Below are 27955 nucleotides of genomic sequence, written 5' to 3'. Positions count from 1 at the left end.
TTGAAAATATGTCTGACAATTCTAAAAATTTTAAACGCCCACTGATGTACAATTGTAACCAAATCTGAATTAATGTCAACAGATATACATTTAGTAGTTTGGGTTTCTACATAATAATATGAATTATGTACTATTTGCATATATATATTTATATATCAATTAACTTTTTTAGGTGGACTTTTACTCAATCTGATTAAAATCTGCTTCTAATTTACGCTACGCATAAGGATCTGATGGGCGCCAAAAAGAGGCCACATTCTCAGTCAATCATCGACGAGCTTAAAGCGCTGCTGTTTCTTATTTCAACCGCTCGAAAACCATACGAGTAGGTTTCACGATTTCGAGAACAAACATGACGTGTCCATATAGCCGACAGGTATACTGGTAAGACAATCATGCCCATTAAAAATTGATTCTATTATTTCCAGTTTATTTGTCAAATTATTTCAATTTTTTTTCTAACAAAAAATCAACAATTTCTTTTTCTTCCGTGGACAGCGATATTTTGGCCTATCTGTAAAGGACGGTTTGATTGCATGGCTAGAAACAGCCTTCTTTGAAATCCGAATCCGTGAAGGGAAACAAAAACAGTGTCAATCAGATCTACATTCAAGAAATAACTTACTCGATATAATATATTGGAATAAACTCCCAACATTAGATTACTATTGGTTTACACGTTTAGTTACTTAGCGAAATATCGTATCTTACTATTTTGTACGACACCTTATTAATTTTTAACAGTATATGCATTTACATGCGCAGTCCAAGCGCATGACGGTCTTGCTGATTAAATTAAATTTTGAGATTAAGAAATATTCACTTCAGTTTGTTACGGATATCTCGTAAATTCAGGTAAACAATTTTATTATATATGTTTAACATTTAAATGAAGCTTTAGTGTTTGCTTGAAATATACTTGTGTACGCATTATGTGAGCCATAGGTTGTGTGTAACAGAACTGACTTCCACTTACACGAAGAGAACGAACTATAAAATTAAGATTATAATAACCGTACGATGGGGGTAAAATATAGGACGCTTATCTTGTGTGCAAGCAGTTGTTTGTCCGAGTCTCAGGCGAAGCTTTTTCATTGTATTTTTTACAGCACATAAAACAATACCGGAGCAGATATATGAAAAATGTATTTCTTATGTTCTGGCTTCCTATATGTCTTAATATTGGGGTTGAACTGCGTTTATATAGTATTCAAGTTATATAACGACGAGAAGTTAACCTGTTCTTCCCAAATAATTGCCAACTCCTCGTGTATCGATGCTCTTTCTATTACTAACACTGTTTTATTTTTGGTCAAAAGGTCGTGATATCGTGTCGAAATTTGGTGTTGACTTGTCAAAACATAGGAATCCATTTTGTTAAAACCAGTTGTTGCTAATTTCTGCCCTTATTTTCTTTTTAAAGGGCCAAACGATTTTTATAAAAATTTTGTAAAAAAGTTGGTTTTTTTAAAGATCTTGTGAAAAATTTGTAAAAGATGCATTAATGTCCAATATCTTTGTTGTTTGTCAAATTTGAAAAAAAATTGAAAATGTTCTTTTTAAAATGTTTTTTGTTGTCGGAAAATTATTGGCAGGGGTTTTTTTGATTAACCAATCACAAGTATGAATTAAACATAAGGCGAAAGGAAGAATCTTAAATAAATTTAATATATAGCAATTTTAAAATAGGTTTTGTCTCATTTATTTTTTTATTCAACAACAACAACAACAACGACAACCAACAACAACAAGCAGCAGCAGCAGCAGCAACACAACACAGCAACAACAACAAGAACAACAAGTAAACCATCAATTAACAATGGCACTCAGCCAGTGGATAACCTGATGACATATTTTTGATCCCGAGCATGCAAACGCGATCTATGGTCCAGACAGGACGTTTTCCAGCATACTATTCGAATAAGATATAAAAATCTGGAAACAAAGTGATCCCTCGGAAGCATTAATCGGCAACAAAAATTACAAAGAATTGCAGACTCGGTTTGATTGAGTCTGTACATGAGGGATACTGATTAAGTGCAACATCCCTCACGCCCCCTAGCACCGGCTTGAAGCGTGGTACTGCAATTTCTCAACACTAAATAGTGTTGGCATCAATGATCCCGAAGAACCAGAAAAATATAACAACACTGAAGTGAAGTACGGGGCAACTTTTTACAGTGATTGTTTACGGCAGTCGGTCGCTTACTGCCGAAAGTTGAAAAACGATATAGTCAGAAGGAAATTTAAGAAAGGCCATTGCTTGTGTCTTGGGATGCTAACATTTTCATCTTTATCTATTTGGAAAAGAATTCACATTAATTACAAACTATCGCCTATTTACAATAATGTGAAATAAATACAATCAGCCCGAATGGAATTAGTTACATACAAATTCAAGGCAAAATACCGTCCAAGTAGTTGGATGATATCGGATGACATACACAGCACCCAACTAATTTATGGCCCTTTGCAGAGCGTGGCGGAAGATTATGATTGTCAAAGTCAAGTAACGAAACATCTATTTCTCTCATTCCATGTACAAACATGACACACTGAGGTGACAGACATGAATATAATTACAATAAGGCTCAAAATTAGCAAGGGTTAATTAACCATAAAATTTATGTGGAAATGTATTAAAACCAAACACGCGGCTGCCGGGGGTAGCCTATCTTGGGGGGGCAAACAAAAATGGCTTTTATTGGGGTAAAGAAAGCTCTTTCCAAAAAGATGAAAAACAAAAAAAAAAAAATGTTAAAAAGATGCTTTAAAAAGCTATGAACAAAAGAACTACGGATAGCGATAACTGAAAAAATGGAACTTGTATTGCTACCAAAAGGATATGCGATCCGCAAGAACTGCCCAAAGATGCGTTGTTAGAAATTTAGCTTGAGGGGGTAACCCCGGGTAAAAATATAATGAAAGGGACGTTTCCTGTGTGAAACAATCGGATACCGTAAATGGATTACTTGTATATTAATGTTGTTCGAATTGTATACCGGGTTGTCGGCTCTTCTACAAAAAAAAACTTTCCTGATCCAGTAAAGATAAGTTTGTTACGAAATGCAGGGTTTGGAGTGAAAAATTTCCGTAGATTTCTGTGGTTCATTTCCCATCCGGTCATTAAGTTTCATGGTTTATAGCTGGATGACTACATAGGCGCCTAATTCCGTTGTCACGAAAGACTATTGTTCTCTGAAAAGCCAAAAAACCAGTCCTGGCAAGGCGAGAAACTCTATTTTCAATGTTCGGCATGGTCTCTGTTATTCGTACAAACAAACGGTTACACCTTCAAACAATTGGCAGAGCAAGCAGGATAAATTCATTGTAAGATTACACCTCTACATCCAATGGGCATGCAGCCGCTTGAAAAGCATTAAAAACAGCCGTTGCGTCTGGCAAAGACTACAAATAATAACTAAATATTTTTGCTGAACTATAGAAACATGCAAGATTCAGCAACAGATGGAGTAAGCCCTCTGTGAAGACTGCTTGGAAGAGCGTCCCTACCGAAGTTCACAGTTAATAAGATAGACACTTCCGTTTGAGATATAGAGACAAATTACACAAATTGAAACATAAATTTTAAACCCTGTCTATAACCGACGTGAATATCTATGGTAACTGCAAAATACAATTATAAAAAAACGATTAATCACCCGTAATATATTACATTTAAAACCAGTTTTAGGCAATCATTGAAACGAAATTACAAGGCAGCCGACGCTACCGACCAATGTATAACCGATGAACTGTCGCCAGCATCTTCTAATTAGAAACTAAAAGAGAACAACAACACCGAAAGATAAATTTAATTGTTCGAGTGAAAAATAATTTTATACTTAATAAATGTGTCTTGTAAATTTGTTAACAACAAACAAACTAACAAACATCCCACTCCGAAAATCAGTTTTCTTAATCATGAAATTCCAAAGAGTGTGCTCTGAGTAAGTTTGACTTGAGATTAAAGTAAGTTGCTTACACTTGGATAGGGTGTCAGAGTGAAATAAACGAACTGTACGCCTCTAATAACAGATCATAAACGTAAAGACGCCATTCAAAATTACTAAAAACAGAACGATGCCACATGTTATCTCTGGTGGCAGAAGGCCAAGGTTCATATAAAATTAATTTGGAAAGAGTCTACATTTACTGTATGAAATAAATGCTAAGCTTCATTTTTGCTATCAATTTATTTACTATGTGGAATGGTAAAATTAACAGACTTACTAGTTACTTAACAATCAATTTTGTCACGCAACACAAAAAGTCTATGCGGCAAAACAATTGGTCATTTTATAAAATGTATAATGCATAGAAAAAAATATTATTTGTTAGTTGCCAGAACTTTTGTCTTCCTTGTCCAATCTTTCGTCCATGCTTCCCCTTCTCTACAATGAGTATTTAGGAAATCTAATTATGTATACGAGTAATGACATTGTGTTGTCTGTGTTTTGCCTATTTGAAAACCACCAATAAAAAACTATTAAATTGTATAGAGCTATATCTCTGATGCCTGCAATTTTTTTTTTGCAATCTAAATTTGAAAAATTTGAAAAAGTATGATATTCCAAAATGCTTTTATGAAATAGATATGTTTGTACATTTTTATTTCATTTTGAGTGAATGCACAATGCACAAAATCATTACAAAACGGTAAAAAACCTACTTAAAGTAACAACATAATATTTTGTTACGGAATCTATTTATTGTGTTAATGCACAGTTTTCATGTGTTTTCATTAAAAGAAACATTCTTTGTTTCAACTCGACCGACCCTGATACGGAAACATCATTTTACCTTTTTTTGAATTTTATAAAAAATATTTTATTAGATAAAATAGAAGTTTTATAACCTTTTACTTTATTTTATTTAATAATACATAATATCCTTAATTCATAAAGATATCCCACAAATATTTGAAACATATTAGATGTATTCTGCTCATGATAATTGTTTGGTTTAACAGTAATGTCTGATTTATGTGAAATAACTTCTCCTGGGGTGGGGCTTATCGGTCAACAGCTTTCCACACGCTTAAAAAATTGTTAGCACTTTCTCTTATAGTAAAGTATATTATCTATATGTTTACGAAGTGTATGAAGTTTGTTTTCAGAGTGTCATGATAGACTTTCAGAATAAAAATATTTTCACGTTAATTCTAACGGATTACTATAGTTGAATAATTCAGGTAAAAGATTTTTCCATTTTAATACTAAAATGACAATAATTATGAAGTTAAAAGCTGTGTACATTTTTAAGTGTTTGCAGGTATACACTGTGTTATTTTAACAATTTCAAAATTTTAGCATCTTAAATACTAGTGCTTATGAGTTTTTGTTCGATCAGTATTTATTGTATTTAAAACGCTTTTAAATATGAAGTTTTTTTTCCAAATCTTAAAGGGATATTCAGGCAAAATAATGACAAAAATATTAAAATGATTTTATGTACTCAAATCAGGCTAAAATGACGTTTCTTGAAGTTTCAGCATGAATTTTTCTGTTTGAAATTTATATATCTCGGGTTTGAAACATAAATATATCTACATATATGTTGAACAAAATTTAAACGCCAATAAAATCACCAAATAGTTTTAAAACAAGTCAGGTGACTTGAACCAACCCTTTAAGTAACAATAACAGATATTTTGGATATTTTATGATTGAAACAAGTCTATGTCATTCATTTGAAATGTTTTTTAACGTTTCCAGAGTTCACTTTGACAAATATTGCGAAATCATAGCGCTCTAACCTGACCCACGCGGGTCAAGTTAGGAAACCACTATTTTATTCTTTATATGGAAAAAAGTTTTGTTCCATTGACTGTCTAATATATTTATTTTGAGGGCATGTACAGAATAATGAATGAAAATTTCAAAACTAAGAAATGAAAATTTTGCCTGTGTCTCCCTTTAAGACAACAAAAATATTGCGATTTTCTTAGTTTTCTTTTGTTTTTGTTGTTATTCTAAATAAAAAATTGACTAAAACGAGCTAATGAATATTTCGATTCTTTTAATTAAGTGTTGGAGAAAGCATGTTTTGAAAGGAAGGAGTTATTGTATTCAAGAGAAGTAGTGTTGGAGAAAAGCAAATTATGGCAACATTTTTCTTATGTATACAAAGTATTAAAGAAATATTAAGAAAATTATGTCGGAGTAAAGTTATATGCATGCTGTTCTAATGTACATATATTTTTCATGCACAGTTTTGATAAACAACAATGGAAAAGGCAGAATTTGGCAAATATTTTACAAACATATTCCAAGATGGATTCATTATGTTATCAATTGGCATCGGGCATGACCTTGGATTGTTCAAAGTCATGTGTGAAGCTAAGGAACCTATCAGCAGTGAAGAAGTGGCCAAGAAGTTAGATCTTAAAGAGAGGTAATTAAAACAATTTTTATCTCACCTGCTCACAAAATGCTTAGTTTTCCTGCCGCCCATTGTTCGTTGTTATCCACATTTTTTAAACAACATCTTCTCGTAAACTTCTTAACGGATTTGGACCAAACTTCACAGGAATTTTCTCAGGTGATCGGCTACAAAAATATACCCAAATTTGCAATGTAATGCATTAGCAGGTCACAGGAGCTAAAAAAGACTTTAAAAAATATCTCCTCCGCCTTGTGATGAGATACTTTTGGCCCTACCAGTTTTCTTATTATCACCCTAGAGAACAAATTGGCCCCTTGGGGTCTAGGGGGTCATGGATCTTCATTTTATGTATGTAATAAAAACTTAAAACACCCCGTTCTATTAACAAGCAATGTCCAGAACTAAGATATGTGGTATGATACATTGTCTTGTGGATTGCTACCAAGTTTTGATAAAAATATAGCTCTTTAGTCAAAATTTAAGAAGCAGCTGTTTCTTTCCATATCAACCAATTACTTTCCTTAGCAAAATGTGATTTACATAACTACCATTGACTTCCCTTTGCAACCACTGACTTCCAAAACAACCATTGAAACAACCATTGACATCATTTAGCAACTAGTGATAGACCAACAATTGGTTTTCAGAAGAAACCAGTGATATTTTGGTTGCAGGTTTTAATCTTTATATCAGTTGACCTAGATGCTGACCTAATATCTGATTTTCATTCATAAGAATTGTTCATTGTCATTTAGAGCATTTATAGTCAGGTGAGCGATATAAGAGCCATCATGGACCTCTTGCTATTGTATATTTACAGTTTTGCTCTCTGATAAACGAATCTTTGTAATTGATATTTAATACAAAAAAACCTATGATAAAATGCTAGCTTTTGATTTGAAAAGCGTAACTTAAGCTAAGGCAATAGAAAACTAGTTGGAGTTCGACGTCTGTAGAACTGTCATAAATTCAAATCATTCATTTTTAAAACATTTCCGACGTCGATCTATATCTGGCATTGATTTTACGTGTTGTGTTTATTGACATTACGAAATCCAATTTTTTAAAAGCGTTTATATACAAAACAAATGTAATCCTTTAGACAGAAGAAATAAGAAATTTGAGTTATCTATACACCGTATACAATTTCAAGTTGTAAGTATATGTTGGTCCTGTCCTCCATCAGTTTTTTGTAGAGCTTTTCGTTCAATGATGGCTGTTAAATCAAAAATAAACTAAATAAGCATGGCGATGGAAGATTTGTGTACATGACATAAAGAAGATACAACACAACAATTCAGAATTCTGTCTCTGAAAAAGCTAAATTTAATCTATGCATACATTTTTGTCAGTTTTGTAATGTATGATGTGTAAGTCAATGAATATATCACTAAAACTTCTTCACATTATTACAGGTACACGAGGGAATGGTTGTCAACAATGGTTGCTGCTAGTATCATTAAGCAGGACAGAGATTCTAACCTGTACACAGTCCCTGAGCAATATAAAGATATCATTATGACAAACATGGGGTTTGCACCGGCTTTATTTGCTATGGGGATGAGGTCGAAGGCGGTAAAAGAGGCCTTTAAAAAGGACGGTCCTTATGGTAAAAGCATTAATTTTTCAAAGCAAATAGGCAGCAGAAACACTCGTATTTTTGTTATTTTTGATAATTTTATCTTATTATATTTGTATTTCATTCACAAAATGGCATTTTTTATAGCTTTACAGCTTTTCAGGAATGCAAGATGTGAAAATATGTCAATCGCAACCACTCGGGCACTTCCGTCAATCTTCAGATTTGGACTTCGGAATAACTTACCGGTCCGTTCCGTCAAAATTCGGATAAGGACAAGCATTTTATTTATTTTTTTTAAAAAAAGAGAGAAATGGACAGTTTTGAAAATACAAGCTACTGTCCATGCCCCCTAGCACCGTCTTAAGCAGTATTCAATATTTAAACATGTAATGGTAAAATTTAGAATTTAGAAACATCCGCAGATGTGTTCATACGGCGTGATCATGGGACCTTCAATGTGACACGTTGGTGCCATTCTTTAAAAAGCGGTGTATAGTCCCCAAGTAAAAATATGCTTGTGCCCTAAACGAGAAAACAATGGGCGAACTAAACAAAATGGAATTTTGAAAAGGGGGATCAGAGGTTATGAAGCCTGCATATCACAGATAAGCTGTCAAAAAGCAGGGGTGATTATATTATACTCAAGAAAGGAATACTGGAACCATCCATGTAGAAAAAGCCAAATAGAAAGAACTAAAATACCACAAACATAACAATATTGTCGTGCTGAACGATCTATATTCAAGCTCTTTTCAGCTTCCTTAAATCACATTCGAGTACGCTGTCTGAAACTACCCATCACTGATGTCCATTACCATACGTATCAAGCAAGTTAACTTCTAAATCAATTTGGCCGAAATACAATATCCGTTCTGTACTATTGTATATTTGAAGTAATATTTCATTTGAAGAAATATTTCATACTACAGCAATATTATGACTATGCCTCTCTAATACCAAGTATTCTCACATGTGTTAAAGTATTCACAAAATGAAATATTAGAATCATTTTAATCTTGTTATCATCCTTCTAAATTTGTAATAATATAATAGTGTCATAAATGGAAACATGGTTGCTCGAACCCACGATTCCAGGTTTAGAAAACACTTATATTTTAAATTTCGTTGTATGTGTTTCAATGAGATATTTTAGGGAAACTTATCGATAAATTTTAAAACGAGACAAGTCGGTCTCTTGAACCAACGATCCCTTTTCTTTTGAGACACACAAGTGTACCGCAAAGTCACTGCAACTTCTTTTTATATTTGGTCTTTAAAACAAGCTAAATAGATTAGAAACGGAACAGGAACCCCATGTTTTGTAATTGCATTGCTTAAGAAATTTTGATGAAACTTACTTATAATTATTATAGCCTTTGATTTGGCAAACTTTCACTTTGTTTGTGTTTCTTGACAAGTTTCGTTTCAAAACAGAATACATGTTAAAAGCTGCTTACGTGTTTAAGACAATTCATTTATATTGATTAAGATTTTTATAAACGAAATGCTTTTTAATGGATTAATCATTATGAAAATATTCTCGTTGTTTACCTGATCAATTTATGTAAACTTAATATTGTTAATTCTATATCCAAATTAAGATTTTATCAAATCCTCAGGTATATAGTATTGTAAATAAAATCATTAAATAACATAAGTATGGATATTCAAAAGAAAGTGATAAATACAAATAATCAGCATAGCAAAAGTCTAAATATTTCAAATAACGCACTACTTATCAATAAAAATTGTTATTTTAATTTTATAATGTACAATGCATTCTTCGACTCGCAGTTTTTTTTTTACAAAATTTGATTATGGTTTTATTTCAGGTATAAGTTACCACGACGAACATGCTATCGAGTTTATTCATTGGATTAATGGTTATAGGGCACTGATGTGCGATGAGACAGTAGACAAGAAAATTATTATACCTTTGCTTGACCAGCAGGGAGTTTCGAGACTGAGTACGTATTGTTAGCGGTCTTGACTGTATAAAAGACAAAACTTAAAGAGCAAATAACTAGAAATTTTGTGAAACATGGATGTTCTCCTGATAGAACACAATAAGTCATGATACAAAGTCAATACAGTCCATCAAATAGTCATGACCAACCTCCTCACAAAATATAAGGACTGTAGACCTAAGCGTTCTATTGTTGGATTTTACAAGTTCTTTAATGTTACCGATATGGTAACCTTGACTTTTGACCGATTAATTCCAAAATCAATATGATTGGGTTATTTGCCTCCTCAACAAACAGATATGCGTTTTGTGTTCAAGGCAACAATGACCTTGACACATACTAAACTAACTAAAGTCAATAGCGGCCATTTTCATGACCAAACCTCTTGAATAAACTTAAAAGATGTTTTCAGCTGTTTTTTCGTGTTTAAAAGACATGATGTGGACCTTTGGCCTTGACTTACCCCCATAGACACCAAATGACATTGGTTCATCTACTGGAAAAAGAAGCACATCGACGGAGGTGTAGACTCGATAAGCTTCTTATCATCTATGGTCAGAAAAGGCCTTTTTGTTTATCGCAATCAATATCTCGATGGACAGGGACAAACCTTCATGATATCAACCCTTGTGATAAATACCATCTCTGTCTCCCCTTTACCGTTATATGCATAATTGGACATTCAAGAGTAATATATTCTTAGCTTTTTAACGTTTTGATAAGAAACGATGCTCCGTTTTGTATAGCTTGCAATGATCAAGTTATATGCAGAATTGGACATTCAAGAGTAACACATTCTTACCTTTTTAACGTTTTGATACGAGACCACGCTCAATTTTGTATAGCTTGCAATGAATCTTTTTCTGTCAAACATTTCTATACTTGAATACCATGATCTTACACATGTTCTAGGTAGATTAAATTGAGTCAATTCACTTAGAGATTTTTTTACCCTGACCGATAACTTAAAGGACCTAAACCTGTTTTTTTAAGATTAACCTAACTCACTTGTAAAAAACCAGTAATGTGTCAGTGTCGCCGTTAAAGCCAAACAAACAAAAGAAAACGAATAAAAAGAAATTGCCTCAAAATTTAATTGAATATCGGCTTTTGTGAGATGTTAACCATTAACCATTATTTGAGTGAAAAGCGTTGCAACGCTTTCCTTTAAGGGCATTTTGCGCAATAAAAATGATTATTCTGGAGAAAATGGGGTGAAGAAATGTTCTGAAAATATGCACACAAGTTATTGGTCCAGGTTTAGATCGAATGGGGTATAAAATCCGGAAAAATATTTCCAGTCCAGTCCAGTCTTTTAAAAAATTCAGTGGAGTCAAACATTAAATGTTGGGACTGCAGGCCTAGTGCTTTCCCTTCTCTTTGGTCAGGCATACTTTATGTGATGGAGGCAACGTCGACCTTGGCCTTTTAGCGACTGATCACACAACCATCTACTCATGACCATCCTCTTTACCTAATCTTATGTTTGTTGTTCTAAGCTTTAAGCTTGCGAGTATTCTTTTTCAAGTCTTTGATCGGAAAAGGATTTTACTATGTCACTTTTAACCTAGAATTATTCCTCTCAAGAATTTTACATGGACAGACTTGTCTTTGAGCGCATCAAAAATTTAAATTGTTAATATAGCAGTTATTTCAGTATCTGAAAATTTGATCATTGTTTTTCATGTACTAGTATTTAAAATATTTTAGAATCTGGCATCAAAGTTCTCGACTTAGGATGTGGAGCTGGTAACCATGTCACTGCAATGGCGCAAAAATTCCCAAAGTCCACGTTCATTGGTTTAGATTACTCGGAAGCTGGTATAAAGCAGGGTAATAAACACAAACAAGAAAAAGGGTTAACTAATGTAACATTCACTCAAGGTGACGCGCACAAATTACCGGATGAATGGGCAGAAAGTTTCGATTATGTGTTTGTGTATGACGTCCTTCATGATTTACCAAACACCCACAAAGCTCTAGGACAAATCTACAAAGTCTGAAGAAACGAATGGCTTCTTTCACTCTCATAGAGATAGGCGCATCAACAGCAACCCAGGCCGACAATGCAGATGCAATTTCAAGGTGCTGCACTGCATTATGCAAGCTAGCAACTTTATATGTCTTACAATCCAGTATGTCAGAGGAACCCCATATAGGATATGGTGCTTGCTGGGGTAAAGAAAAAATTGAAAAAGCATTGCTCGATGCTAACTTCAAAATCAGTGGGAAATCATCATTGATTGATATTGATCAGGAAGCCTTTTTCTTATGTACGAAGTAGTTAACAGTAAAAAGCCAGCAAATAAATATTTGCTGATACATTGTACAGTTACTTTTCAAACGTGATTTTAAAGTAGATTTTTTATGAACTCATTCTTATACCCAGAATATTTCTTATGTTTGTAAGCATTTACCGTGTACCCGATGTACTCTCTTTCGAATTAAAATTATCAAAACTTTACACAAAGAGCTAGTTGTGTTTTAGGTTATAAGTTCTCGAAAATTACTGTTTTCAAAATGTTGATATCACATGAATGGTCGTTGTCGCCATTACTGGACGGCGCGACATATACGATTAACAAGATTTACCATTCTACCCGTACACTGCCTGTTCTAAGCCAGGAATAGAGAATTGATACCGCATTAAAACAAAATGGACGCAATAGATCGCAAAAAAGGGGCGCCGAAAAGGCACGCGTTTCACCATGTTTTATAGGGCCACCTATATAGATACATATAATTAAAATACTGTGTAGGCTCCTGTGAAGTTAACAATATCCAGAATATTTCTTTTTAAGAACTTTTAATTAGTTCTGTTGCGCAGGAAGAGGTCTATTTTACTAAAGAAATATTTTTGAGTACCTTGTTGAACGGCGATTCATAGAAATTTTGGAAATCTTAATACTTGATTGTAGGTTTAACTCTTAACCAAATACTGTAACCCAATTTATATTCGCAAATATAAACTTCCGCATTTTGTCGAGGGTCGACCATTGCGAGACTTTCTATATAAGTATACGCTTTCCAAATTTCCGAAGAAAAAGGTTTGGCAGATCCGGAAGTGCGAGGGTTTGTTAAATATATTTTACCGGGCAACCATAATGGTGATTAATTTAGATTTATTCTAACTATCACAGGTGCCTTCCTATAGTTTAGCAATTACTGGTAACAATTCGGCTAATTATTTTCTAACTATTTTCGCTTTGTACACGTACACACAATAATGTTCAATATATATTTCAATTCATATTATGACAATGATCTTGATTTTAAAACAAACATAAAATTGAGTTTTTAGATGTTTTACAACAATTTATTATATTTTTGTTGTGCACTTATAGGTGCCTCAAAAACTCCGAATACTTTCGGTTGTGTAACTTTGTGTCAACAACGTCTGGACGTAAAAAAAACTCTTCTTAAGCAATTTATTTTTCTGTATTTGCCCAAACTCATATTCGAAGTTCAATGCTTTCCCCCGAATAAAGCTAATATAAACTGTTCGCGAATATTCGTTGGGCTATGTAGTATGTTTTTTTTGAAAATTTTTAATTTTTTAAATTTTTCTAATTTTAAATTACAGTCATCAGAGTGTTTTAAAACAAGTCGAATGACGCCATGCCCCCGGGGTCGCCTTCACCCCTTTTAATTAGACATTGTCGTTTAAAGGGTTTTCGGTTAGGTTATTTAATAGGTACAGCACCCTTTTTTACCTTGAATATTGAATGATTTCCGTGTTATGGTTTTTGCCAATAACAATATGCGTTCCTGGTTCCCGCCGTTGAGTGGGAGATGGCCCATGGAAAGACATAATGATGTAGAACAGTGACTCAAAATTTTTCAGATATGAGATCCTATCGTGTGTATGTTTCTGGACATGTTTGGCGAAACCAAAGCACAAAATGTTATATCGTGTCGTTTCTTTTATACCTAAAGACACAAAACGTTTCTTGTGCTGTAATGACCGGCGCAAATAGGCAGAAAATTATTGGAACAATGTTATTTTTGCGAACGTATCTAACAATTTTACAGCATTGATAATCGGACAAACAAATAGCATTTTTTTTTTCCAATCAAGGTAAAATCTAGACAAAATGGATGATTTTTTTGCTAAAATGAATTCAATATTTACTCCGGTCAGCATTACGTATGGCTTTCATAGTTCTCTTATTGTAAATAATGAAATTTTAGCATTGTTGATGTACGAAAAACACGAATAAGCATCATGCACAGGTTAATTTGAGACAACTAAACTACGAATTAAAAATCACGTCAAAATTAACGGAGAAAAAGCCCGTTTTATACTAGTAATTAACTGATGATTAACAATAGATATTATTCAATTCCCTTTCACCGGTGCAAGGATACAGACTGCTAACAGACGGACGGACGAGCAGGTGCATAACATTTTACGGAAGCAAATAAAAAAACAACTTTGATAACAAGGTCCTAGTCAAGATGAGTCAATGTTAAGTTCATGTCTGGTCTACTTGAAGGCTTCATTTTTCCAAAGAGTTGTGTCAAAGTAGAGGGCAATCAAAAACAACCTCTTTGCTTTTTTTAAATTTTTCCAATGAGCTCTGACTCAAAAGTTAGTTTAAAGGGTTTTTTGGAGGGCATTTTTTTCTTTTTAAAAAATTTCATCCATCCCCGATTTTATTTTTTTTCCCCCTTTTTACTTTCTGAAAAATTCTTTTCCCTTTTATTTTGGGGTTTAAAAACTTTTCTTCAAAAAAATTTAAATGCCCCGTAAGAAAATTTATATTTTTTTAAGCGGGGTTTTTATTCTTATTGTTTTCTAGTTTTTATAAAAAAGGGGCTTTTAAGTGAAAAGGCATTAAATTTAATCGTAAACTAGTGGTGAAAACAAGAAAATTAAAAACCCAAAGCTCAAAAAAAGGTTTTTAACTCCGGTACCTACAAACTTATCCAAAAATTACAAAAAACCCTTTTTTGGAAAATTTTGGGGTTAAAGGGAAAAAACATTACCTTGGAGTGTTAACATGGTTTTTTTCCATTTTTTGGGAGGGCGTGCCCTATTTTTTGCCCCAAAAATTTTTCATATTGAACTTGAGTAGAAATTACAAAAAAAGGTTTCTTTTTAAATATTTGGGGTAAAAGGGGCACCTTTAGGGGCAAAAATAGGTTTTTTCCAGGGTATGGTTTGGGTGATTTTTTTTTGGCCCACGGATGCCCCTTTTTTTAAACGTGGAAAAAATTGGGTTTAAAAAATTTTTGGGAAAATCGGGGATATTTGGTTAAAAATTTTTACCTAAAAATTTTTTCCAAATTTTTTAAATTTTTTTAAAGGGATTTAAATATTTAAAATTTGACCCTGGGAATGTTTTTCTAAACAACCTTTCTGGGGAAATTTCCAGAAAATGTGGACTTTAAAACAGTACCCTCAAAGGGGTTAACTTTTTTGATCCCGGGTTACCCATTTTTAATTTAAACTTAGAAATTTTAAAAATTTCTTTTTTAAATTTTTTCCCAGACAGGGGGCCCCTAGGGGGTTTTAAATAGATTTACCTATTTTGACTGTCCCTAGCTTTTACCAAAAAGATGCCCTTTAAATTTCTTTTGCCCCTAGAAAACATCTAAACCCTGTCTGACCTTTGTCAAAAAAATTTTTTAGAAAAAACAGAAAACCATTTTGGGTTGTTAACAATTTTTTTCAATATTTGGGCAAAATCAGCCAACAGCCTTTTTGCCCAAATTTTTCCCCAAGGTTTTTCATAAAACATTTTAGTCCTGGACAAAGTTAAATTTGAAAAAATTGAGAAAAGGAATTTTAAACTCCAAAATAAGGCAAGGCAGTTATGGTTCCTTTGCAATGCACATCTATCCAATGAGATCTATCTACCTATTTAGTGAAACCGCCTCCGTGGTCGAGGGGTTAGAGTCGATGACTTCTAATCCAGTTACCTCTCTGGCGTAGGTTCGATCCCCGGGAGATGCTTTGGTAGTTTAGCGCGGAGGAAGGTAGTCTAGTACTGGTGTAACTCTCAAGGAACGATGGTTAGGAAACTACCCGCCTATATGACTGAAATACTGTTTGGAAAAGGCGTAAAATGAAAACAAGCCTATTTTGTGTCTTGTTCATATCAATTATATTTTTGCATTTAAGTAAATTGTGGATACATCTCATGGTTCGGACGAAGCTCAAAGTGAAAAAAACAAAGGTCATTTACTCTAAAATTAGGCAAGGCAGAGTTATGGTTCCCTAACAATGCACTCTTCAAAAAGAGATATATCTACCTACAAAGATTCATGTTGATATCTCTTATAGTTTCAGATTTATGTCTTGGACAATGTTCAAAGTGTAAAAATGATGGTCAATAACTCTAAAAAAGGCATGGCAGAGTTATGGTTCTTTTGTATTGTACATCTAGACTACCCAATGAAATCTTTCATGTTGATACCTCTAATAGTTTAAGAGTTAAGTTAACAATGTATGAAGGGCAATAACTCCAAAATTAGGCAAGGCAGAGTTACATGATTCCTTTGCACTACACATCTATCCAATGAGATCTCGCGGGCTCAGCGCAAAACGGTTGTAACTCAATTTTAGCAAATTTTACAGGAGCATGAAAAAACTTTTTAAAATTTTTGTTACTGAATAAAAATCTTTTATTTTAGGAAAATATATACATTTTAGTTAAGGAATTAGAAAGAAAAAAATATAAAAGAAGCAAATTATTTTTAAAAAAAGATATTTGAATAAGTTCAAGTTACAACCGTTTTACAAATAAAATTTTGATAATTTGTTACATATTTTTTTGTGCAAAAAGGTAGTATCTCAAGTTACAACTGTTTTCCGCACTTTTGAGCAAATTTAATTATTTTCTTTGTGCAAAATAGAAGTATCTCAAACTCGTATCTTTTTTATAGGATTTAATAATTGGATAAAATAAAACATTACTTTTAAATCACTTAAAATATATGTAGCCATTATAAAATAAGTGCAAGTTATGTTTTGAATGATGAAAGTAATGAAATTTAGAATAATCAGTGGAAAGTTTGAAGAGAATGAATGTCCTCAATAGAGAATAATATAGCTTATACCACTTTATTTAAAAATATATTTAAATGTAGGGATAAGCTAAAATTATTTTTGATGGTTAATTATAAATGCTATTCTATAGAATGGTATAAATACTATCTTAGACACATGTACATGTATTTCAAAATTAAAAGTAAGGTTTCAGCTGCTAGGCATTTAATCTTTACCCCAATTGATATTATAAAATCATGTACTTCAATTTTAGTAAAATCATTCAAAATCTTTAAGATTTCGAAATATGTAAAGGATAATTACGCTAGCCTTGATCTTTACTGGATGCGTGCTAGAATGTGTGGCACCATTAGCAGGTTTAGAGTTTAAGCTGTAACATTTGAAAAAATTTTGTTTGGAAATATGACAGAGACACCATAACAACTGTGAATACAAGGTCCTCATAATATGTCTTGACTTAAAGCTACAGTCTCACTGACATCCCAGCAGAGCACCGTTAGACGTCCGGAGTGATCCGGGAACAACCAGGGCTCTACTGGAGACAACCGGGGTACATCCGTAACTCTGCTGGCAATGACCGAAATGATCCGGGAACATCCGGCATTCGACCCCCGGGTGGTCCAGGATGATCCTGGAAGGAAAGCTTTGCCGGCTTCATCCTTCCACTGCCCGGAACGACAGAGGTTACAACGGGGAAGTACCGTAGCTGAGACTGACGGCATAAACCGAGGTATGATATAAGAAGTAGAGCTTCAGTAGAGCCCCGGTGAATGCTGGCAGAACCCAAGTGAATGCCAGCAGAGCCCCGGAGGATGCTGGCAGTGCCCCAGAGGATGAAGAAGGAGCTAATGTTGATCCCGGTAGAGACCCGGCAAAGCCCAATTCATTTCAAAAGAATCACAACAATTTAAGATAATTGCACTAGTTTGTATTGAAACCCTTCCCATTTCCCTTCTATCAAGTCTTGCTTAAGGATTTTTCAGAAAATCATCATAAATTACTGTTCTGGAATTATTATATTAAATAAAAAGAGTATCAATGTTATCATTTTGCGCGTTTTCAATTTACCGGGGGTCTGTCTGGTTCGTCATGGGCTCTGCTTAGATCAACCGGAGCTCTGCCTTGGTCATCCGGGGCTGTTCTGGTGTCATCCGGAAACGACCGTGGAAGCACCAGCAAGAACTGTAGCTTCACCTGGGCTCTGCCTGGATGGCCTGGAGCGCATCCTGGTTGTTTAGTTGGGAATTACCATAGTGCTGCCGGGGTCAGTGTGACGGCAGCAATAATTTCACCCCAAAATGTCCAGATCATCCCGGTAACTTACCGGGTTGGTCCTGGGCTCTGCCGGGAGTAAGTGAGACCGCAGCTTAAAATGGATGGGTGCTGTTAAATCAATTTCTACTTGTTATACCTTTCAATTTAAGTTATAATATCAATAACATGTACTTTATCCTTCTAGGAAGAAAATATTAGAATACCTTTAAATTACCTTAGCCCACTGACCATTTCACATTAAGGTAGTACACCCCTAATGCACTGTCTCCACTTTGAAGAGTATTCAAATAGGCTAAAATCACTGTAATGTGTATTGAAACTGAGGGGGCGTGGGTTCAAACCCCAGAAGGGGCAATTTTTTTTCTTTCTTTTTTTTCTTTTTAACATTTTTTATTAATCTCTCAGACCCCCTATGGAAGAAAAAGGTGTTTTATTTTAATTATATAATTATTGTAGGCATTTATTTACTAAATAATGCCAAATTTAATAGCAAATATGATACCAGATATTTTGAAAGTCTAATAAAATAAAAACTAAACGGTAAAAGTATTTTATATTTTGCAAGACCAACCAATATACATTAAAGAAAATTTAGGCAAACTTTAAAAATAGCCCCTCATTTTGGAAAATTTTAGGGATATTTTAAATAAGGCTTTTTACATAGGGAAATGGTCAAATTAGTGTTAAAAGTGGGTGGGGTAGGGTTACATTTTTATTTATATTAAAAACATTTCGTTTTAAAAACAATCATTTTGCTTGTTTAATTTGTTACCTATATGTCATTGTTTATTTCTTAACAATGAGCAAAAGGAAAACATTTTTCATAATGATGATATTATGGATTATTTAGAGTTTCTTCATTTCTGAAAAAAGCCCTTCTAATGGCAAAGTTTTAGTTCATAAAAATGTCCATAACTCATAAACCACACGGTAAATTTTGTTTAAATTTTGCATACAGGTGACATTTAAGGCATATAACTGTCCTATGTTTGTCAAATTTACAATTCCTTATAGTGCCCCGATTAGGGGTCGTTGTACTACCCCTTAATTTATGCAGAAGTTTATACATTCTATATTCTAAAAAAAATTTTTTTTTCTTTTTACTTTTGGGCATATTTTTGGTTTGGTAATACTGTCCAACCATCCCCTCATTTAACTTTCATAAAAGGTCATTTGTATCAAAACTAATATATTGATATTTTGTATCTTTCAACATGTCAGTAAGGTGAAGGGTATACATGTATTTGTATAGAATGCCGGGCTTACTGAATCTGAAGGTCTCTGGTTTTGAGTTCAGACTTCCTGTGTTTTTTTGTTTTTTTACTTAATTATTTCAAGAAACTTGAATTAATTTTATGAAATCGTTTAAAAATATCTTCTTTATAGGGTAACTTTTAAAGTAGGGTGGTCGTTTCCTTTTGGTTTTATTTTCAAGATGTTTTCGGAAGTACTCAGATTTTAGGGAGGTTGGAAACAATCGCAAGTTTTTCTTCTACAACGCATATTTTTTCAATGGTTTTCTCTTGGTGACATTAATGCGAACGTATATGCTTTAGCATAGCACATTTACACGCTTACAGATGTAGTTAATAAAAAAGTACACAGATAGTAAACATACAAAAAATGATGACAAAAAAGTTTTTTAGAGAAAAGGCAATTTTTAAAATTAAAAGTAATAAAGCGCCTGAACCAGGAATTTCGAACCTACAAGTTTTATAATGTCTATAATGTCTTGAAAGCAATATTCTTGCTTGCGCTTCCTTTTGGGCTAGGCGAGGGTTATATTTTCAAAACAGCCGTTTATATATGGCCATATTACCCTGCCAAAGAATCTTTATAACGAATTTATAATACAGCAAGCATTATTTTTTAGAGAAAAAGTAAGATGCTTTTTTTTAAAATGACGGGCAGTTTGTTTATTTAAAAACATATTTAAACGTTCACTTATCTAATAAAAAGTTTATTTTACAAACGGCCCCAGAAATTATAAACATTCAAAAAAGATTTTAAATTCAAAAGTTTACCGGGGAATTTTTGCCCTATTAAGGGTCCAATTAAAAGTTGGTCATTTTATTATTTGGGGAAAAAAAAAAAACCCCTTTTCGTCTTTTATCAATTTGCTTAAAAAAAAAATTTTTGGGCTGAAAGTTGTGCCAATAGATTGCCCTTGCTTTAGCATTTGGAAAAAGCAACAAATCAATCAATATACAGGTACTAAAAAGGTCAGAAACCCCGAAACCCTGAGGTGCACCAGGTTGTTCAGGGCTGGCCTGGGGATCCTGTATTCTTGTGGCAAGAAATGATTCATTTTTCTATTCCCAGCATGTCAAGGGTTAAAACCCTTTCAAATAGAATTGTCATAACAAACTAATTCCGGAATTAAAAACTGGATGTTTATAATATTTAAACATGGTCCTCTTTTAAAATTTGGTTTTACCCTGAATTTGTGATTTGTTATACATGGTAGAGTTTTTAATATGGGCATCTTTTGAGACGCTGGGCTAGCATAACTAGCATTTTTAAAATGGCCGCCAATTATTGAACAGATAAACAATTCATAACAATATTTAATGTTGTTTAAACCCATTTATAACATATGTTTTGATGTAATTATTTAATTATATATGATAGGCTTAAAGTGCAACTAACTCTATTCTAGGTAAAGAATTTTAAAAATGTTTTGCTCTTGAATATTTATTTCAATTTTAGAGAGATATGAACCATAAATATTTTGGAGTCGATTTTGAGCTGCTTTTAAAGTTCGATAAGATACTTTTGTTGGTAGTTTTTTATTTATTATTAGAATAGTAATTGAGATTACTGTATTACATTTCATTATCATTGTTACTCCCCTTTGAAAAGCATTATAAAGTTACTTCCCCTATTTTCATTGCGCCATTAGAAAAAAAAGGAGATAACAGTATGCTTTAGTAATAGTATGCTTTTCCCTCAAAATCAATTGTTTTAGAGTGATTTTGTTGAATAAATCTTTATTGAAATGCAACACAGCATATGACAGCATAAGACACTGATGAAATCATTTCGGACATTGTCAATCATACTCCTCTCAGATTTTTGAGTTGGAAACTGTGTAACAGTACTCTTGATCGGGACATTGTTCTCCCTGATGCAATATCTGTAAAAGCAATTTCAAAACACAATTGTGCTGGGACCATTTCCATCTAATCCATCTAAATAACAACCCATTACTGCACACAGAATTGTTTTTCAAGAAAGAGAACAGCCGTAAAGATGATGATGATGATGACACTAAAAGAGAAACAAACATCCACTAATATAATCAAATATACAGGCGACTAAGGCATGCACTGTTAAATACAATCCTGAAGAATTGGCTGAATGCTTAATTACTGGGAAATCAGAACCATTTATCAATACTTATTAAGTTTCGACAAAGGAAATGTTTTCGGGTTTTGCTGTTTCATCTGACTTTCTCTGGTTCATGTGTACATGACAAGCAGATTGTTCCAAGTTGGACTGGCTGGATATCTCTAACATCTGAGTTGCATGATCAAACATCCTCTACAGAAGAGTACATGTCTACCAATGTACAAAAATGCAACTGTTTAAGAAAATTCTAGAAATTTCAAGTGTTTCAAGAGCAGTAAACCAACAATACACATTTGTGACCTTTGATTTGGCTGCTGCTAAAAGGCATATTCTAGAGTATGGAAAATCCGACTAAGTACAGTGATACTATCATACATTTAGGGGCTTTTCGTTTGCTAGATTCATACCTAGGGGCGATTGGCAAACGGCTTTGTGGAAGTGGTTTCTCAGAAATCCTGATAGAGAAGAGTGAATGTGTTGACATGTTTACAGTAGAAGCTTTCGAAAGATTGCTTTTTGAAGATTTTGTAGCACTAGTTATCCAAATCCACAACTCTAGTGCATTGGAAGATATCAACCAACCGTTAAATGTGCTAGCTGAGAATCAAAGACGTGAAACACCTTGAAGATGTGTTAGCTAATGATTCTGTCATTGTATTTTACAAGAGGTATCAAGAGTTCAAGGAAGACGTCGGAAAAGGTCACTTAGGGAAAGACAGCACAGATTTGAAGGGATTTATTGTTAAGATTTGGCTGCTTCTTTCGTTTTATGAGAGCAACGAAGGAAAATGATCTTGACCTATACATATCAACATTATAAAATATGCTACAATTATTCTTTGCATATGATCATCAAAACTATGCAAAATATCTATTTGTATATGTTCTTATGGTGATAAATTGATTCAACACACTGGATCAAGAAAGCTTCTTCAAAATAACGGTTTCTGTAATGCTGTTAATATAAGTATTCAGCAAATAATAAACAAATGTGCAAGTCTCGTTGAGGCATAATAGGATTCAGCAGAAAACTTTGCTGCCTACTACAGATGGAGTCAAACACAACACTCGAAAGCCAACTTTGTTGAGGCTACATTCCGCATGGCGGGCATATCGGTGGATTCTTCCACACACATTGATACACAACCAGCAAATATAGCTGCATTTGAAAAAAAAATGTCACGAAACTCAAAGAATCAATAACGAACTTTATGAATCCATTTGCAACAGATAATTGGGATGTGTTTATTTGTTTAAGTTTTAGGGTCTCCTGCACCAGAGGAGATCGAAAAGAGTCTGTTTGATGCCTATACCGAAATGGACTTGAAGCACACAAAAAGCTCGCCCAAGAACGTCTGGTTGATAAAACTGTTAGTTTTTATGCTCCACTGAAGAAGCAAAACTGAAAAACCTTTGCCGATACAAAGAAAGTTAAGAAAGAGACATAAACTCAGAACAATCTTGTTGGAGTTAAGGCCGCTGGCAATGTCTTCGGTCAGCTTATCATGTTATCAGAAGAAAATGAATTATCCTTTAAAAGCCCCTTATGTACCCACTTGGACCAGTGCCTTGGTCTCTAGCTACAGCAGATAACTTACCAACAAAGACTGCCAAGGCAAAACTAATGCATGATCTCGATGGCGATTATACAATGAACAGAGACCAGGTAACAAAAACATAAGATTGGTATTAGAGGAATTGTCTAAAGATAAATATGCAGGGAAATTGGACGGAAGGAGAATCTTGTGCTTGTGAAGAGACATGTGTATGCCTCCAAAGTAAAGATGGAAAAGTAGAAGTAATACGGATTCCAGATCTACATATGTCTCAGGAGGAAGCCGATACTAGAATTATGCTACATATGTTACATGCTGCTGAAAATGATGACAAAGCAATAATTTTACGATATCCTGATACTAATGTTATGATATTACTTATAACGTAAGCACAGTCTATCATCAGATTAATACTATTTGACACTGGTGTAGCTAATAATAATAATAGAAGACTATTGAAAGTAAATAAAATGATTGATAGACAAGGAGAAGATCTTTGCAAAGCATTGATTGGGCTACATAGTTTCACCGGATATGATACCACGAGCCCTTTTTCATGAGGGGGAAAATTAAAGCCGTAAACATTTTTTATATATATATCCTGAATATATACTTATAACCAGTCTTCAAGAGAATGGGCAAGAGTGTTGATATTCAAGACGAAGATTTCAAAATTCTAGAACAGTTTGTTTGCATTTTATAAAGGAAAGACAAATAAAGTGACATAAATAAGTTGCGCGTGCACATTTTCAGACAAAATTTTAAACCAAATGCAGACATACTTACAATTACCTATGTTATTGACTTGCGTTCAATAACACCATAATTATCTTTCCACATTAAAGTCGCATATTTTTAGATCAAATTACCAAATATTTGTGTGGTGAAATGCCTTTTGTCAATGCCAACTATTCCAAGTGCTGATAGATATGGTCGGAATACTGGTACAACCGGAGGTCTCACATATACATTGTACCTGAACAGAGGAAAATATACTACCACCAGGATTAATTGAACTCATAGCTAATAAAAATGCTAGTGAAGTGTTAGAAGATGATTAAAATGAAGAAGGTGATCTATATTGATGTAATTTTCGAAGAAGATTTCAAGTAATAATTAATATGTGACTAAAAAGCTGTATTGCAAAACATTGGAAGTGGGGGGGGGGGGGGGGGGCGGGTAAATTATATTCTTTAATAGCATTATAATTAACCCAAATTGAACAACAAAAAGTCTCTTTAACTTCTATAATATTTATACAAACAACTTTTAATGATTAAATGATGTTTTGCTTTTTTTAAAAACAAAACCCCACAGTTTATGTTAAAATGTTAATAAAATAAGAGGAAAATGGCGGCCATTTTGAAAAGTAATAACATCAATTAATTATGAAGTAAATCATTTTAGAGACCTTGTCTATGATCTAAAACAAAAACCGACTACATAACGATTCATTTGGTTAAAAAATTAATGGTTATTTCAATTAGGCTGTTTATTAAAAAATTGTGACAGGGGCAGATAATTCACATTGGCTTGTGTCTTAATGGTAATCATTTCAGCCAGACAACAAGTTGCAAATGTCTTCCTACACGTTTATCTTTTAAACTGCATGGGTCCCATAAAATACCCAGAGGGGATAACCTTTTCCATTTCCAGCTCATACTGTATTTAGGCAAATTCTACATTGTATGTGGAAAGAAGCTTTTAAAAAGCTTCATATTATGAACTCTTAAGCTATGTTTTTGCTATTTTCATGTTTCAAGACAGTGTCATTCTATGGTGTCATTTCCTTCAATGGTTTGTTTGGGGATTTTAACAATGGTCTTGGTTCCTGCCACTTTGTCCCTCTCAGTTTTTCCTCATTGAATTTCAAAGTGTGTCTTTTGTCTGTATAGTTGGAGATTACTACCCCCCCCCCCCCCCCCTCCCTTCCGTTCTTTCATCTTTAATTATACTTTTATAAATTTTCTAAGCCATTCATAATAATATGTTTTTTTGAGAATGTAATATGCTTGTAGCATGAAGAAAATGGTGATAAATGTAATATAATTTGTCATAAAAGTAGCAAAATGTAATCAAAGCACTGGCAGTATTGACTTCCACAAAGAATACTTATTTACTGTAACTTTACTTCTTAGATGAAAAAGATTGTTCAGGTAATTTGCCTTAAACTTTCTTGATAAGAACACTAAAATTTAAAAGCTTTTGAGAAATAAAAATAAAAGCATTTCTGAAGCGTTATGGGTCTGAGCTAGGTGGCCTTGACATACCTTCCATGAACACACTTTGTGCCTGCAACAATTTCAGTTTTGCTACTATGAGCAAAACTGAAGATATTCTGAATTAGATCTACATGTACTTGCATTAATTTTCAAAATATGGAAACGTTTGTCTGCCCTGTAAAAATAAGTGTGGCGCTAATTTTCGATCCATAAGGGGCTAAATCTTTTCCACCTTGTCATTTTATAAACTGTATGTGTTACTGGGGTAGGTGGAAGGGGGTGGGGGATATGGACATTTGTCCTTCAATATTAGAAAGTTATTTCATTTACTTGATATCAAACAATTGCTGATTGTGGCAGTGGATCTTTTTCATTTATTGGAATTAATTTATGAGATCAAACTATAGTGTAATATACATTTAAATATATTTCATGAAGATTATAAATATGTGATAACATTAAATCACAATTTAGTTGGGTTTTTTACCAATATTGAAGGTTTATTTAGATATATCAAAACAAAAAATCTTTTCTACTGTCTTTATATCCTCCTTTTCATGAGATGATTCAAATAAGACAAACAGAATACTAATTTACTTCCATTGCACTATCAGAATTTTCAGCGCAAAAAGGTTGTAACTTGAGATACAACCATTTTGCGCTGAAAATTAAGAGCAATTTGAGATACAGCCTTTTGACAAATATTGATTTAACTTGTTAATTTTCATAACCCATTTAAAATACTCACTGAGGATATGCATAACCACAAAATACATTGAAAATGTTAAAAATGTCATTTTGTGGAAAAAAGTGAGTTACAACCGTTTTGCGCTAAGCCCACGATCTGTCTACCTACAAAGTTTCATGTTGATATATTTCATAGTTTCAGAGTTATGTCCCAGACAAACTTCAAAATGTAAAAATGAACCAAGTCAAAGGGCAATAACTCCAAAATTAGTCAAGAAAGAGTAATGGTTCTTTTGCAATGCACTCTTCCAAATGAGATCTATCTACCTACAAAGTTGCATGTTGATATTAGAGTTATGTCCCCGACAAAGTTCAAAGTGTAAAAATAAAGAGAGGCAACAACTCCAAAATTAGGCAAGACAGAGTCATGGTTCTTTTGCATTGCACTTCTATCCAATGAGATCTATTTACCTACAAAGTTTCATGTTGATATCTCTTGTAGCACTGCATATCTACCTAATAAGATCTATCTACCTACAAGTTGAATATTGTAAATTTTTACTAAGTCAAGGGCAGTAACTCTAAAAATATCCACACGAAAATACCCAGGTGCACAACTACACATGTTGAGCAACATTCCTGTAAGGTTTCATGACTCTAGGTCAAATACTTTTTTAGTTACGTGCGACAAGTTGAAAATTGGAATTTTTTTACTAATTCAAGGGCAATAACTCTAAAAATACTAAATATATCCACACACAAAAATACCCAGGTGCACAACTACACATGCTGATCAACAATCCAGGAAGGTTTCATGACTAGGTCAAAAAAAATTGAGTTACGTGCGACACAATTTGAAAATTGCAAATTTTTACAAAGTAAAGGGCAATAACTCTAACAAGAGGGCCATGATGGCCCTGAAGTCGCTAACCTGTATATAGGCCCCTGTAGCGGGGCCAGTTTAAACCCCAGGGCTATTATTTGAACAAACTTGGTAGACACACATTAGAAGATGTTTCATGCTTAACATCTAAGGTCTATCTGGTCAAGTTTTTTCTTTAAACATATAGTTAAAAACAATGACACACCTGGGGCAGGGCCATTTTGGACCCAAGGGCTTTTATTTGAACAATCTTTGTAGACACTTACTAGAAAATGTGTCATGCTTAATATCTGAACTCTAGCTATTCGGATTTTCCGAAGAAGATTTTTAAGTTTTAGCTATACACATATAAGGAAAATCAATGACCCCCGGGGTCTGGCCAATTTTGACCCAAGGGCTTTTATTTGAACAAACTTTGTAGACACTTACTAGAAGATGTTTCATGTTTAACATCTAAACTCTAGCTATTTGGGTTTTTTCAAAGAAGATTTTTAAGTCTTTGCTATACACATATAAGGAAAATCAATGTCCCCTTGGGGCCAATTTTGACCCCAGGGCTTTTAATTGAACAAACTTTGTAGACACTCACTAGAAGATGCATCGTGCTTAATATCTAAACTCTAGCTATTTGAGTTTTTTCAAAGAAGATTTTTTAAGTTTTTATTATACACATATAAGGAAAATCAATGACCGCCGGGGCGGGGCCAATTTTGACCCCAGGGCTTTTATTTGAACAAACTTGGTAGACACTCACTAGGAGATGTTTCATGCTTAGTATCTAAACTCTAGCTATTTGGGTTTTTTCAAAGAAGATTTTTAAGTCTTTGCTATACACATATAAGGAAAATCAATGTCCCCTGGGGCGGGGCCAATTTTGACCCCAGGGCTTTTATTTGAACAAACTTTGTAGACACTCACTAGAAGATGCTTTGTGCTTAATATCTAAACTCTAGCTATTTGAGTTTTTTCAAAGAAGATTTTTTAAGTTTTTGTTATACACATATAAGGAAAATCAATGACCCCGGGGCCG

At 33.6% G+C, this 27955-nt stretch overlaps 1 protein-coding gene across 1 annotated transcript; it reads left to right on the top strand.

Moving 5' to 3' along the window:
* The first annotated feature begins 718 nt into the window (after positions 1 to 718).
* LOC132741510 (S-adenosylmethionine-dependent methyltransferase Rv2258c-like) lies at positions 719 to 11939 on the top strand. Its single transcript, XM_060729696.1, has 5 exons — positions 719 to 855; positions 6215 to 6396; positions 7803 to 7996; positions 9802 to 9936; positions 11647 to 11939. Exons 2-5 carry the CDS (start codon positions 6230 to 6232, stop codon positions 11937 to 11939), a joined length of 789 nt encoding a protein of 262 aa, XP_060585679.1. The 5' UTR covers positions 719 to 855; positions 6215 to 6229.
* Positions 11940 to 27955: the final 16016 nt, after the last annotated feature.

The sequence above is a fragment of the Ruditapes philippinarum genome, unplaced genomic scaffold (genome assembly GCF_026571515.1).
Source record: "Ruditapes philippinarum isolate M1 unplaced genomic scaffold, ASM2657151v2 ctg1893_1_1_1_1, whole genome shotgun sequence".
Taxonomy (NCBI): Eukaryota; Metazoa; Mollusca; class Bivalvia; order Venerida; family Veneridae; genus Ruditapes; species Ruditapes philippinarum.
Note: the sequence above shows the minus strand (reverse complement) of the source record. Positions and strands in the feature narration are given on the sequence as shown.